Source organism: Monodon monoceros, unplaced genomic scaffold (genome assembly GCF_005190385.1).
Source record: "Monodon monoceros isolate NGI ecotype Baffin Bay Population unplaced genomic scaffold, NGI_Narwhal_1 Super_Scaffold_4, whole genome shotgun sequence".
Classification (NCBI taxonomy): domain Eukaryota; kingdom Metazoa; phylum Chordata; class Mammalia; order Artiodactyla; family Monodontidae; genus Monodon; species Monodon monoceros.
This window is the reverse complement of record NW_021703781.1, coordinates 77,161,268-77,176,074: the sequence shown is the minus strand read 5'-3', so window position 1 is coordinate 77,176,074 and position 14,807 is coordinate 77,161,268. Positions and strand designations below refer to the sequence as shown.

At 47.2% G+C, this 14,807-nt stretch overlaps 2 protein-coding genes across 10 annotated transcripts in view; one reads left to right on the top strand and one right to left on the bottom strand.

Moving 5' to 3' along the window:
* Positions 1–6,858, top strand: part of INSYN2A (inhibitory synaptic factor 2A) — a 37,465-nt gene extending 30,607 nt beyond the window's left edge. Inside the window, exon 3 of the mRNA XM_029245567.1 lies at positions 5,918–6,858. Within this exon, the coding sequence (XP_029101400.1) occupies positions 5,918–6,098 (181 nt within the window). The 3' untranslated portion in view covers positions 6,099–6,858. The remainder of the gene's footprint in view (positions 1–5,917) is intronic.
* Positions 1–14,807, bottom strand: part of DOCK1 (dedicator of cytokinesis 1) — a 528,766-nt gene that overhangs the window by 308,473 nt on the left and 205,486 nt on the right. The window lies entirely within an intron of this gene.

Sequence of the window (14,807 nt, the reverse complement as noted above, 5' to 3'; positions counted from 1 at the left end):
CAGAGGAGTTTGGACGGGACGCAGGGGCGGGCACATGTGGTTAGTCTAGAAAATCCATGGAAGGAGAAGGCAACAAGTGCCCTCGGTTTAAAGGATGAGCGGAAGTTTGTCAAGGAGCTTCAGGTTTTCCTAAGGTGACTCTGGTACTTGGAAAACACGTTAGGGCAAGAGAGAGATGGAGAGAGAAGCACTGAACGGCTGTTTCAGTGGCCAAAGTGAAAACTGCCTAAGTTCTTTGGGGGCAGAGGAAGGTGCTGGAGATTGCTGAGGGTGGCTGCACGGTACCCAGCTGATGGAAGCAGGTGGGAAGGGCGAGTCCAGCTAGATGCCAAGGTGCCCGGCATGGCAGCTGAGTTTGGGAAGACAGAGCAGCAGGCTGGGGAAACGCTCTGATTCTGGACATGCCAGGTGGATGGGGCCCCTCAGTAGTCACACGGAGATGCGTCCAGGGAAGTATGATGGCTATTTTGGGTCCTGGTTCTCCCACTGCCTAGAGGCACAGCCGGGACCACATATGTAAACTGAGGCTGAGGAGTAAATAAAAAGAGATGTGCCTGGTTCACCAGGCTTGCAAGGGAGACAACCCAGCCTGTTACTTGGAGCCTGACTTTCAGCTTCTTCTGAACAACACTGTGTGATCCAAGGCGCTGACGTGAAGCCAGCCGGACATAAAGCACTGCATTTTGAGGACACTGTGAGAGCCATCGCACGCCCCGGCGAGCTGGCTGCCCCGAGTTTGCCTGAGTTTCCGTGCGGGCGTGGTGGCTCCATGGGGCCCCCTGGCGGTGGGCGTGCATCTCCACTGTCGTTTCACAGCCCGGGAAGCTCAGGTCCCTGAAGGTGGGATGATGTATCCACGGTGGCAGAGCGTGGGTCAGTCAGAGCCACACCGAGCACCGGGGACTCTGCGATCTGATTCAAAGAAAATTAAAACCGGAGGCCTCCGCTCTGCGGTCCACTGAGCCCCGCCAACACTGTCAAGGTTGGAGAAATCAGAGATTTCGGGTTTTCTTCCAGTCCAGGAAACACACAATGCCTGGGAGTCGAACTCACCTGCTTTTAACTCTTCACTGCTACACCCAGGGGACTGGAGAAAGGAATGTTCTAAATCCATTTCCCCTTCAATTAACTCAAGGAGCTGGCGACAGCTTGCTAAGGAAACTGTGGCAGGGCCCGGGTATTTATAGGAGCAGCAGACAAGCAGAGCATCCGCTGGAGATGCTGGGACCACGCTCTTCTGCAAAATTGCATGAAGTCGTGGGGAGAAGTGTTACTACAAAGCCCAGCAGAGATGCCGGGAAGCAAATAAAGCTGGTGCCAGCTGACAGAGCAGCCTGAGGTTCAGCGCAGATTTTTATTTCTTTGGAAATGTAGAGTAATAATTCTGTAAGCAAAGTCCCTACACATAAAACTTCTATTTTCAAGAGAAAAAGACTAACCAAAAAAATGCAGTCTGCAGCCCATGGCTTTAATCCTTCATCACCGTGAGCCACACAGATGTGGCCAATGGCTTTCGGTGGCACGACTGGCAGCACGGCTTCAGTTACCACGGAGCCCTCAACGCAAGCATTTTGTCGGATGGACACAGGCAGGGGAAGGAGAGAGATAAAACGTAAGTAATGATAGCTCCCGGGGATTCATATCTTGTAAACAGCCCCAGCGGTCCTGGGGCCGCTCTGGATCACCCGGCACAGCCTGCAGTCTGCGTTGTACCTCAGGCACCAAAGGAGAGAACAGCCAGCTTAGCGGAGGCTGGCCTGGCTCCAGTCCCTTCACACTCAGGCTCGGACTCTCTAGAGTCAGGACTTTTTCCAGGCTGCTTACCCTCGGAGGTGCAAGTGTTCCGCATGATTCGTGTGTCCCCTCGACGGTGTGCTACAAACGCCAGATCTGGCCTGCAGGAGGCGGACGGTACCACCAGCAGCCTCCAGCCTCGTGTGCGGCCGGACTCTGAGACCCTGGGCATTGCAGGAAGCTGTGCCAAGCCCCAGCCGAGCCCTAACAGATGAGGACAAGGTCTAGAGGCCAGACTTGGAACACACACACTCCTGTCTGCCTGTTCAATGAGGGCTAAGTCTCTGAGCTGGAACTGCTCTGGGAAGGCAGGTCCAAACCGCAGAAGGCAGGTGCACTGCCCTCGACTGAGCTTAGAAGCAGCATCATGCAGAAAACCACAGCAGGGCCTCCAGCCCACAGGAAAAGTGGGAAGGGAATCACAAGACTCCCGGGTTCGAAGAGCGCAACTGGCCGCACCCTGCTAACCCGGCCCATCTTAAAGATTTTACCGCAGACCCTTCCAGAAAAGGGGAAGCCAGGAGTAGAAGCGGGGGAGGCAGGCTGCAAACAGATCCTGGTGTGTGTTTTACGACAAAAGTTTCAGCATCTTCTTCGATTAAGTTCTGAGAGAAGGGAGCCGGGCCACAGATTCCACCGGGAGCGGGTCCCACAGCGCTGCCTGCGGGAGAAGCCCTGTTTACTGGCAGTAAGGAGGGGGCTCGATGGGAGGGAAGAGCAAGGGGGCACAGCCAACATCACCGACCAAGACACAGCAGCCCAGGGCAATGGGGACGAAAGCCGAGACGGGACATGTCTTTTACGGCTCATGCGTTAATTCTGTAAGTATTACGTAGGCAACTGCCGCGACTCAGGCCGTGCTGTAGGTGCTGGGAGCAGAGACGGGACAAGAGTCACCCCGTCACAGCAGCTGCATTCGGGGGACGGAGGCAAAATGACACAGAGACAAATGCAATCATCTGTAGTGAGTGCCAAGAAGGGAGAAAGGAGCCGAGTGGGGGAGCTTGCAGAAGGTGCTAGAGAGTAAGAAGGTCATGTGGGCCTGGGGACAGAGGGGCAAGGAGTGGCCAGGACACGTGCTCCAGACAGGGGAGAAAGCGACAGCCCTGAAGACGGTGACGGTGCCCACACGCACCGTCTGCCGGGCAGCTGCAGCCAACCCCACCAACACACCCACCGCGTCCCTCCGATCAGTGTGGAAGCCCAAATCGAGGGCCATCGCTTCTCCACGAGGCAGCACCCACCCCCCATCCCCCGCTCCCAGGCCCTATCTGGACAGCTCCCTGCGTTAAACAGGGAGGGGCTCTGGACACAGAGTCCAAGTGCCCTAGACTGTCCACCGCTGGCTTCTGTCCAAGTCCTCTGTGCGGACCAGGGTAGCAGGTGCTGCTTTATTCTGGCCATTTGGCCGCTAAGACTGAAGGGACTGGACCTTTGCTCTGTGTCAGCTAGAGTCGGCCAGACTACTAACCTTCGGACACTGCCCTCTCCAGCCGGCTGTCTGCTTCACATTGACCCCGGTGACTTGGTGTGCTCCGCCCTAAAGGAGAAAAGTCCCCCAGTGGAAAACACTGGACAGAGCCACGTTATTCCTACCTGATAGCAGGGCACGGGATCCCCTGGTACCCGGACATCACCTGACAAGCAGGTGCACTGCAACTTGGGGTTACAGACCGGGAGGGAGGTGCAGGGCTCAAGGTCACCTCACTGCAGGCATCTCCCAGCAGGCGCTCACGGCCACTCACACTCCCTCCACGAAGAAACCAGCTCCTGGCGGCAGCTTCTCAGTCGTGGGGGAGTGCAGACAGGAATCAACAGACAGATGAAGTCGAGTCACTTTGTTAACAAGAACTCAGATTAGATTACGCTGTGATTACGGTGGTGGTTCTGCGGTGTGATAAATTGGTTAATAACAGGATTCCCAATGTAGGAGCTTAATGGGAATTCAATAATTACAGGTACCCAGAATTGTACTGTTAGCCCAGGAAATGCTAGCACCCACCCTCTGACCTAATAACACAAAACCTATCTGGGCCTATTGAGATGGTTATGATCTGGAGAACATGCTTTCAATACTAACCAAGCACCTTGACAAAATTACTCTTTTGTACCTAAAATACCATATTGGATGCTATACTATCTTACAGACTCAATGGCAAGGTTCTTATTTTCCTTGTTAAATGTCCAAGTTGAAGAATTCTTGAGTAGGTACTTCTTAATCATTGTTAGCTCTTGTCCCCATTATACAATTAGTGATCAACAAATGATAAGGAGAAAATAATATCTGAATTGCATCTTATAGTTTAGGAAACTCTTTCTTTCAGGACAGGGGGAGTGGGGAGGATCCTTACCATTTTTCAGTAAGATGCCAGGACAGTAATTATTATACCCCTTCAAGTGAAGGAAACCGAACCTTAAAGAGGTGAAGGGATTTATCTGAGCCCCCACTCACCCCCTCCCCGCTCCGCAGCATCAGATGAAAAAGCCAGGAGGGAAATCCCTGTTCTTCCCACTGAAACAATAACTGAGGCTCGTGTTTCACAAAGGCAGCATGTCCTGAGATCTGCACTTTTCACAACTGTCCCCAAGAGGAAGCATGACTACATTATCCCCTGTTCTAGATTAGCAAGTCATGAGTGCACGGGGTTTTATTCTATTTCCTAGAAACTGCAGCATAACTCAAAGAGGCCCTTTGAAATGAGGGGGGGAAAATAATTTTTGTTTTGGGAACAGGGGGAGAACTAGCCATAAACTTCTCTGACAATATTTTTAATTTTTTCACTAATACAGTCTTTGATGATAAGAAAAATGGAACACTGGATTTAAAGCATAAAACGGTCCATTAGATGGGTCTTGAACTTGTTTTTAAAACTCCAGATAATACAGCTTTGCTGTTTTTGTCTTTGCAAAATGTAGCTAGGGTTAATGGTTCTCTAAATCAATAGGACATCATATGTTTGTAAACGGTTTACGGTTCCACTGGATGTAAAATGTTGAGCTCATGTATTATCATCACTGCTGAGCCTTTAGTGAATCTACTGACATTTCCACCGGCACCCGGCGCAGAAGTGGAGGCAGCACAGAGTGGACATCTCCGGAGGCCTGGCGTGATGCAGCGCCCAGGTTCAGATTCTAGGGGTACACAGGCAAGGGAACCAAAAGGGAGGCGAGGCCCGTTGCCCCTGGGCTGATCACAGAACAGTGACACTGGAGCAGGGGGGTCCTACCCAAAGTTAGGGGGTCAACAATGGTCCCTTCCAAAGCCATGAACGGATGGGAGGACTCTAGGCCAAATGCAGCATTCTCAGGAGAAATTTCATAAGACGCAAGAGAACCAGCTTTAACCCTGTCGTTCTAACACAAACCCTGTCACTACTGGCAAATGTCCTTCCCCGTGGCTGCATGTTTGCACATTATGGCTTCAGCCATGTAACTACAGTTTTGTTATTTTCACCGAACACTATCTTTTTGCCTGGAAAACTATCTTTGCGAGCAACTGAGTGATACTCAATGGTGTTGACTTGATAAAACACACTCTTCTCCCCAGTGTTGGATACTTGGGCTCTTACCAGCTTTTTAGGCAGATGAGGTTTTTTGCAAAGGAGACCAGAAGCCAAGGTCACTTCACTTTACAACTGTTTCAGGTGAGATAAATGGTTTTCTCTGACCTTGTGAAAAGTTGCACAGAGCTTCCAAATACCTGGTGTACATGCACTAAGACGACCCCTGAACACTCGTATCTTCGGTTACCTCTCTGTCCCATGAAGCACATGTGTGCAGTCTATGGACAAGCAAAAGGGTTACTCACACGTCACATTTCTCATTTCAACAAACACATATGCTTTCACACCAACTGTGTACATTAATAAAACTTCAAAAGTTGGCAATGAATGCAAATAAGTTATTTTTCAAAGAAAATGAAACTTTTTGAGATAGTTCACAGTGACCGAGCACTAAAACATATTATAGCCAATTGCTTCATATTGAACCGTCAAACGGCATTATAAACACCATCCGAATGATCATTACCCTGCTGGGATGGTACCAAATTCTGCTGTCTCTAAGGGAACTCTTTATATAGGAAAGACCAAGCACTAAATTCTCCCCTCTCTTTTCTTTCTAGTGTGGAGCTAGATTTTAAGCAGCAAGAAGACAAACTCCAGCCAGTTCTGAGGAAACTCCATCCTTTCGAGGAAACTCAGGTCGCACACTCGCCTTACTCTCAGGAGACTTACTCAACTCCCAAGCAAAAACCCAAAACTGAATCTAAAAAGCACGGACGATGGAAACTCTGGTTCCTTTAAAACTCATGGTGTTTGGAGTCTAAAGGCCGTCTTTAAAACCCACTGGAGTTCAAAGTAAATCCCTTCCCAAAACGAATAGGACGGAGTGAATGGTGGCTGACTCGGACGCCACCAGTTCTCACCCTGCTTACCAAAAAGGCCTTTGTAACAGATCAACTCACAGAAGCGAAGTAGTACATGTCACACCTTGCCAGCTGTTCTTTGCAGTTCGTGGATGTGGGATGTAAAACCGGAAATGAAACTTAACATAGTCAAAGATGATAAGCAAAAATTCTATGCCCGCACCCCAGATCAGCAAGGATTACATTATCAACCTGCAGAACGGCAGGCTGTCACTCTGTAACACAGCTAAAACTCATAATTATTTTCAAGCCTTTATTTTTTTCTTTAATACTGAGAAGAAAAAGTAGCCCTTACATTTGCAAAGGACTTCATTTTTATGTTTAATTTTGCAAATAAGCGGGGGGCGAGTGCAATTTTCAGCACATCAAATTCCGGAGAAAGCACAATTTTTTTCAAGTGGTCGGAGACCATGAATAATCTCTAAAATGTGACTATATGTATATTTGCCTCATGTGCTGTAGCGCTAAGCCAAGTGACATCTCAGCGTCACACTGACACCTCAAATTCAGCGTTTGTTTCAACTCCAGACCAGTGACGTGCTTACTGCTCATCCTGCAAATGCCCAGCAGCCAGGAGTCCCCCGAAGTCAGGACATGCCTTTAATCACTGCAAGTTGACAGGGTCAGAGCTATCGGACACTAAGCTTTCGTAGATCTCATTTTTAATCTTTTGGTACCCAAAGGCCAAATGATAAATCCTGGCAAGAATTTGAAAACACACGTAGAGAGATACACAGCAGATAATATAGTCACCAATAAATCACACGCGTTCTCTGCCATCGGAGAGTGTTTCTGTGGATCAATCTCTGAGACACTGTTCATCACGAAAGCTCAGTCAGACATTTTATACAATTCGTTATGCTTTGTAACAACTGTAGAAGATCTGACCATCTCAAAGAGAAACCGCGTGCTTAGTTTAGCTGCTACCAACCAACCAACTAACGTCACCTACATTTAACCTATTAGTGAGTTGTACTAAATGACATACCTAGGGGAAAGCTGTGAATCAAATGTTTTTAGGTCTTTTTTAAATAAATCGTGACACTTCGAGTTCTCTTTTGATTACACATTGCAATATAAATCTTAGTTCCTTTATTTTTTCACTCATTCCTTTGCACCTTTGCAAGTATCTTTTTATAGAAATCAAAAGCCCCTAGTCTATTAAGGACTCTTGTCTATGAAGTTTTGGCTTTTCACAGTAGGAAGTAGGGATCTTCTTTTGACTTTTTTTGGTTCAACTTTAATTTTGAGTCGTTTGTGAATGTACAATGAAACCGAGTCTTCTGGTCTCTGTCCAACCGTTTCTTATCTAATCTCGTGCTCACACGCACACCTCACTGACCAGATGCCAATAAGGTGGTCGGCCTTAGTGAAAGGATCTACCTGCGTTTCTCAGATTGGAGCTAGTTCTTGCCACGCATTTTCCTCCTGACTCAATAGCAAATCTATTTTCATTCTAAGTGTTTTGATTCTAGAAAGACCTTAGTGGACTTGAAAAAAAAGTGACAGGAGTATCTCACGTAAGCATTCTTTGGGGATTACTCAAGCTATATCACAGATGTGTGTTTTAATTAAAAGAAAAACACGCATCTTTTGTGGACATGATACATGAGGATACAAATCCTTGAATATCAGTTAACAGAATTGAGAAATATTTTTGTGCAAGAGGAAGGCTGATTTGATCCTGTACCATGAAGGAAAGTGCAATTGTTTCATGTAGAGATAAAATTTAAAAAAATGTGTTTCATGTATTTTCTACTCTTTTTAACTAAAGCTATAAAAAATGTTTGCAACAAGCTATCTCTCCTTGTGTTTTCAAAATCCCGACTATCTCAGTGAATTGAAATAAGGGTGTTAGCAGCTCTCTGCTTAGTACCATAATTCCCTCTAACAAAGAGGACATCTAGTAAACAAAGTAACATCACTGTTTGAAAGCAGTCTAGACAAAAAAAAAAGTTAATATTTTCAGAATCAAAAAGGAAACTGAAGATAAATTCCTATTTAAAAATGAAACTGTCTTCAGAATAGAAAAAAAGTATATTTTCAAACTCATTTCATAGTTTAACTGCAAAGTGTCCTAACAGACGGTGACTCCTCTCTTAGAAAGATTTAAGCAAAATCTTTGATACAAAACCAAGGTAAAAAGTACCGTGTTCCCTCATATGTAGATGTACACATGGTATTACGTATAGAGATTAAATTATTATACTTGTCACTAAGTTCTTTATTAATTTTTAAATAAAAAAAAAATCAAAGGTCATGTTTTGTGTGGCTATTAATCTTATTTCGTGGTTTCAATAATTTGGTAAAAAATAAGTAATCTGAGGAAATAATAATAAAGGAAAGATGTTCAGGCTGAAGAGAACTCCACTGGGTCTTTGGGAGAGGAGAAGGGCCGTGGGCACTGCCTACTGGCCTGGTCTGGCTGGGGAGGGGGCAGGGCTGAAATCCAGCTCAGACTCAGTTGACCAGACCGCGCACCCTGGCATGGGCTTCAGCTGCCAGGAGAAGAGGATGGCTTTTAAGGGCAAAGGACACCGTACACAGCAGGATCTGGCTGAGGTCTAATTTTTGTTTTTATTTTATTTATTTATTTTTTTTTGCGGTACGCGGGCCTCTCACTGTCGTGGCCTCTCCCGTTGCGGAGCACTGGCTCCGGACGCGCAGGCTTAGCGGCCACGGCTCCCGGGCCCAGCCGCTCCGCGGCACGTGGGATCTTCCCGGACCAGGGCACGAACCCGTGTCCCCTGCATCGGCAAGCGGACTCTCAACCACTGCGCCACCAGGGAAGCCCAGGTCTAATTTTTAAAGAACCTCCGGGGGACAGCTGAACTCATCAGTGTCTCCAGGGCAAACCCTGCCATGCCCCCCTGCAGACAGATTCTCTCTAGATCATCCATCAAGCAGGTCCACAGCCCCAGGGGGTCGGCCACCTCCTTCCTTTCTTCTTCCCTCCCCGGGGTGGTGGACCAGTGCCCCAGTGGGACTGAGCACCCTGCCTCTCCCACAGAGACCAGCGCAAGCCAACCTCCTCTCCCAAGGGAGAGGGCGCCCTGGAAACTCAGGAGAGGAGAGGTCACCACCCCCTTTCCTGGGATCTGCAATAGCAGAGGCCACTTGCAAGGTGCGGGAGCAAGAATTCGGCTGAGATGGAAGGCTCCCACTGCCTCACAAGTCCCTCCAGGGAAAGAAGTGGGTGAGTGCAGCTCAAGTATAGGATAGAGAGGAAGACCCAATGCTCGGAGCACTGGGGGAAAAAACTCCAAGTCACATTCTACAATTATCTGTGAGCCGAACACTGGTGCGGCCTCAGGGGCCCTCTCTTATCGATAACTAGATCCAACAAAGGGCATTCTGCCACACAGGTGCCCACCAGTCATTCTGAAAGTGTGCGACTAGCCTCCAAAGAGAGGTCCCAGGCCTCTGCATCTGGTCCTTCCATCTCAGACTCTCCCCCAAAGCAGAGTAAAACTGGGGAGAAAATCAAGGTGTGGGGAAACCTTGCTGTCTTGGAAAGGGCATATGAAGTTGGCAGAAGTTTCCCACATCCTATGAGGTTGCCAAGGTGTCCGCTGCCACGGAGACCTGAGGTGTGGCAGAAATGGCATCATCATTCATGGACCCACACCAGGCCGACTCCAATCTCAAACAGCAACAACGAGCACGCCTTGCAAAGCCATTCTCCTTAGGGTGCCATCGTAGGCAAGGCAGATACACAATCCTCAATTCCAACTCAGAAGACACACCATTAAATTCGAGCGCTTGCTTTGTGCTTCTTATCGAAGACAGCAAGGACAAAATACAAGAAACGGGCCGTGAACTCCTCCATTCCACCCTGTCTGTGAGGGCACAACACGTTTACAAAGCCCACCACAGCTGGAATGATTCTTTGGGAGCATTTTTATCAGCGAATAAAATTTGACGTGACTAGTAAGGAAGACAAGAGTCACTGGTGCAGTGTCACCTAAAGATAATAGCAGCTGACTCGACACTGATATATCTCCTTTTATCTAGAAAAGCTCTACCACTGGCACATTTGGCATGGGATAAGTGTGCAACCAACTTATTTACAGGAAGAGAAGAACTATATGATTCAGAAATAACGTTCTGTTTTGTGAACTAGGGATAACTCATCGTGCTGTAATGCACAGCATACGTTTTGGCAGATGAGAAGGTCATATGCAAGCAGCATAACGCCTTTTAAGGAGCTCAATAATTAATTTACGATATGGTTTGGGATGAACATGCAAGAACTGCACAGTATGTTTTACCCAGGTAATGATATGGTTTTCATTTCCTCTGCAGTAAATCCACAGTCAGTGACCAACCTTGAAAAAATACTACGGCCACAGACACACGTGAAAGGCAGGAAAAATTGCTATACCGATACCATATGGAAATGAATTTATAAAGTCATCACAACTCACACGTGTACCTGTGATAGGATGATTTTCTGGAAGTCAGATGTTTCCTAAGTAGGTTTATTAACAAACATACAAGTTAGAGACACTTTTTGCAACACTGTCCACTTGAAACTTTTATAATGCATTGCTTTCTTTTGCAAGGCAAGATTAAAAATAGCATTTTGTTAAAAGCACATTCATACATAAAGTCCATTAGAATAAATATCGCAAAACAAATGTTCGTGCATGGGGAAATAACATCTTTGTGTAAATATCTGGTGATGAGTCTTGGTAAAAGGGAGTCTTTTACAGTATCTTTTAAATGAAGAAGTATGTCAAGTCATTATAAATCACGCAGGCTCAAAGAAATCAGTGGACTTTTCGCTAGCAGCATCTCTTCCCCACCAATAGTGCCACTGTCACGATGAAACACACCGCACCCGTCTACGTCCCCTACAGCTGGTGTTCGGAGTAGAAACAAAAGAACTTCCATCACTTGAGTCTAGGGGATCAGGAGGTCTGGTGGTCGCAAGAACAAGTGGAGAATGCAGGAAGAATGTTTCCCTTTCCTGAGCCTACTTCTGTGGATTTTCCAAGGGAACCTTTCTTTTGAAGAAGGCCATATTTTCATTTTCGTGAATTAGTAAATTTCAGTCTTCTGGTGTGTATCCAGGCCATAGAAGAACCTTTAAAAGTCCTGCTCACTCAATTACATTTTTAAAGGACCCATTAACAGAATGTAAATCTGATTATTTGAAAGAGGCAGCAGAGGCTAATATCACAAGAGAAGGAAGGGTCACGCGTACTACTCATCCTGTCTGCTCTCAACCCAGCTTTGTTTACAGCACTTACTCCAGCAAAGACACAGGCATGTGTGTGTTGTGGGGGGGGGGGGGGGCAAGGGAGGGGGAAACCATGTCACCTGCCCACCAGACAAGAGCACCTAAGCCACCATGGCCCCCTGCTCAGAACCATACACAATGACCAAGAAGGTGCCCAACGCTGATGGCCTAGAAATCTTTTCAAAGAGGAAGAGAAAAATAAAATCTGAAATCAGACAATGTAAAGCTCAGCACCCCACTCAATTATTCTATAGCATTAGACGATCCTGGAATAAAGATAAAATGGCATCTTAATTCTGTGGCAAGGTTACTGCAAGGCTTCTGTGTTAGGGCCTGCTGTAGGCAACCACGCAATCTACAGTCCTACACTTGCCAAATGGAGTTTTGTTAAAAAAACTATAATACTTAGGATCATGGCATATTTTTATCCTCTGCCTGATATGCATTCCAATAGCCCATTTCAAATATAAAGTTGAAAGGTATAAAATGAACTAAAACAAATGATATATAACCAACTGCATGGTGTTTATAAGGTACCATAGATACAGTTAAAAGAAGACGCTTATACAGTACATCACAGCTTAGCCAATGGCTTGTGACGCTCCCCACTTCTCAATTCCATATATAAACACATGGGGAAACTGTCAGGCCACAACTCATCCCCAACGAGTAACTTGTTTTGATGGAAAGAGACGTCACGCTTCTACTGCTGTTGACAATATCATGAAATAAATCATTAAGTGAAGCACAGCTATTCAAAACCTTTTTAATCACTTAAATTGTTAAAGTCCATTTTCAGCAGTTCTTTAGAATTTGTGAGCTGATTCACAGTTATACCATTTCCATTCCACTGATGCAAAAAAGAGGAGCAAACACATAAGGGCTGGGATCTCTGTGGTGTAACGGGATGTTACAGCTGAGCCCAAACAGGCCTATAACCATTTTCTGCTCTCTTTCCACTCTAAAAGGGCCACTGATTACGTTTTTCGGCCACCTTGTCAGGGATATTTTCTTCCCCAGCTCTTCCTCTCATCTAAATTCACGGAGCTACAGCAGTGACGTTAAGAAGCTAATGCATAAATCTGCATGGGAGCCCATGTGGACAGCAAGGCTGAGCTCAGCAGGGCAACATTTCAGTCTCACTGCTCTGTGGACGCCACAAAGGGGACTCATGGTTCCTTGACGACTGAAAGAGTCTCTGAACATCTCCAATGTGAAATGGAGAATGTCCTTCCTGAAAACATCTTAATGCTGTCATCACTCATTAAATAATTACAGTTATATTCAGTTGTTTGTTTGTTTGTTTTTTGAGATTCCTTCCCTGACGGCCTAGTTCATTTTAGGAAGGAATTTCTGGCCTCCTTGTATACACATTAGAGATGCTGGCATTGGGAGGAGTTAGCTTAGGACCTAAATCCTGTTCCTGCTTCTGGAGACTTCTGCTGGAGAAGGACAGGGCGGTGGGGGGATGCGCCTGGATGTAGGCAGCTTGCTCTAGTGCCCCGTGGCCCCTGACGGTGCCCTGGACCCCGTCACCTATGCAGTAGGAGCAGGGCCACAGCTAGGTAAGACTGAGCCTGGGTCCTCACTTCATGCCCCCTTGGTAAAGGTGCAAGGGCTCTTCCCAGGCACCCCTAAGGGTTCCTTAGGACACATGGCTTCCTCCAAGCCCTTCAGGAAAGGGGCAACCGATCCGTGGTCTGGCCCGTCTTCCTCCAGGACATCCTGACATTTGGTCCACGAAAACGAATGAAGGTGGCAAAGGGCAAAAGGTGCTTATTTCCCTGGGCGGCTGCCACACTAACTACGATGCCGAACCAGGAGGAATTCTGAGCCCGCCTCTGGGCCTCCTGGACCAGCACTGAGATCAGCACCATGTGTCTCAGTCGCACAGAGACACCAAGGAAAGCCAGCTCTGGCGCCAACCCGGGCTCCCCACAAGCGCCGCCACGCTAGCTGTGGGTCTGGGACCGTTTCCCGTCTCTCTGCAAGGCATTTCTGCAGCGGCCTATGCACGATGAAGCGGAGGGTTAAGTGAGGACCCTCCGTTCATTACACAGTGCCCAGCACGTCCACAAATGCTCGGTGAGAGCAGCTATTACTTGGGCCGCTATTATCACTATGTCTGAGATGTGAGAAATTTCCCAAAGGCATCCAGGACCACATGGTCTGAGAGAAGTCACCACGCTCCATTCTAGATCCTCTGACTGAGCTCCAAGCACGTCTTACAATCTGGCCCCAGGCTAAGGTCCCATCCAAACCGTTATGGGCTTCCTCCCTGCCCTCCTCTCCCCAGTTCAACTGCTGGTCAGTGTGGGCTTATAACCCAAGTGAACACACCCCTAACCAGAGACAGAAACATCTCATCAGTTCACTGGCCTCCACGTCGGCCATGTTCTCCATCTGCTCATCGTGAGTGCCCAACACGTTCACTGTGACTCCGTGACAGCCAGAACGTCACCTCAGCCCCGCTGCTCCAGCCTGTTCCAACAGGGGTCTTAGCAGAGTGACACCAAACTTGGTTCAACTTGAAGGCACATTCATTCTTTCTACTTAAAGCCCTCTTGAGTTCCACAATGAGAGAGTGTTCCAGGGGCACCCAGGGCACAACCCCAAGAAGACGGGAACACCGGACCCCGGGGGTGCCCCTGGAGTCACCCCAATTCTTCCTCCACAGGGCTCAATCTCCACCCACGTATACAAAAGCATTTCCAGATTACAGAAAAGAATCGTTACGATGAAGAGCATGATTACAGAATAATGGAAAATCCACTGCAAGTAACGCCAATTTACAAGGAAATATTTTATTTCCTAATTTATACATGTTATAATCCAAACCGAAAAGAGATATACCTTAAAAAGGAAACTCTGCACATAACATGTGCTGAAACCCTGAGACATAAAAACTAGATGATTTTACTGGATGGAAACATGCAAAGGCAGCAACTATTCTCCTGTGACTGACCCGAAACCACAGACCGCAGCCTTTACTGTGATGCAGCCACAGGAGCCAACACAAGCCCAGTGCTCCGGTCTTGCTTTGCGGCCTGACGGAGACAGACGGGTCACTGTACTTGATCCGTTCCCAGGCTACGCAGACAGAACTAAAATCACCCAAGGAAGACCAATGTGCCTAGTCTGATTGCCAGCGAAGACTCCAACTGGATTTTCTGTTCTGTGATTAGGAAAGCTAGTTTTTTGAAATGCGATCCACCAAACTCACTTACACGGTAACATGTACTAGAAATGAAAGAAATTAAATGGGACCTACAAATGCATCTTTTGCCCACGAAACCATATTTAAGAATAATGATGGTGAGGAGGAGAGTGGCAAACTCTGGA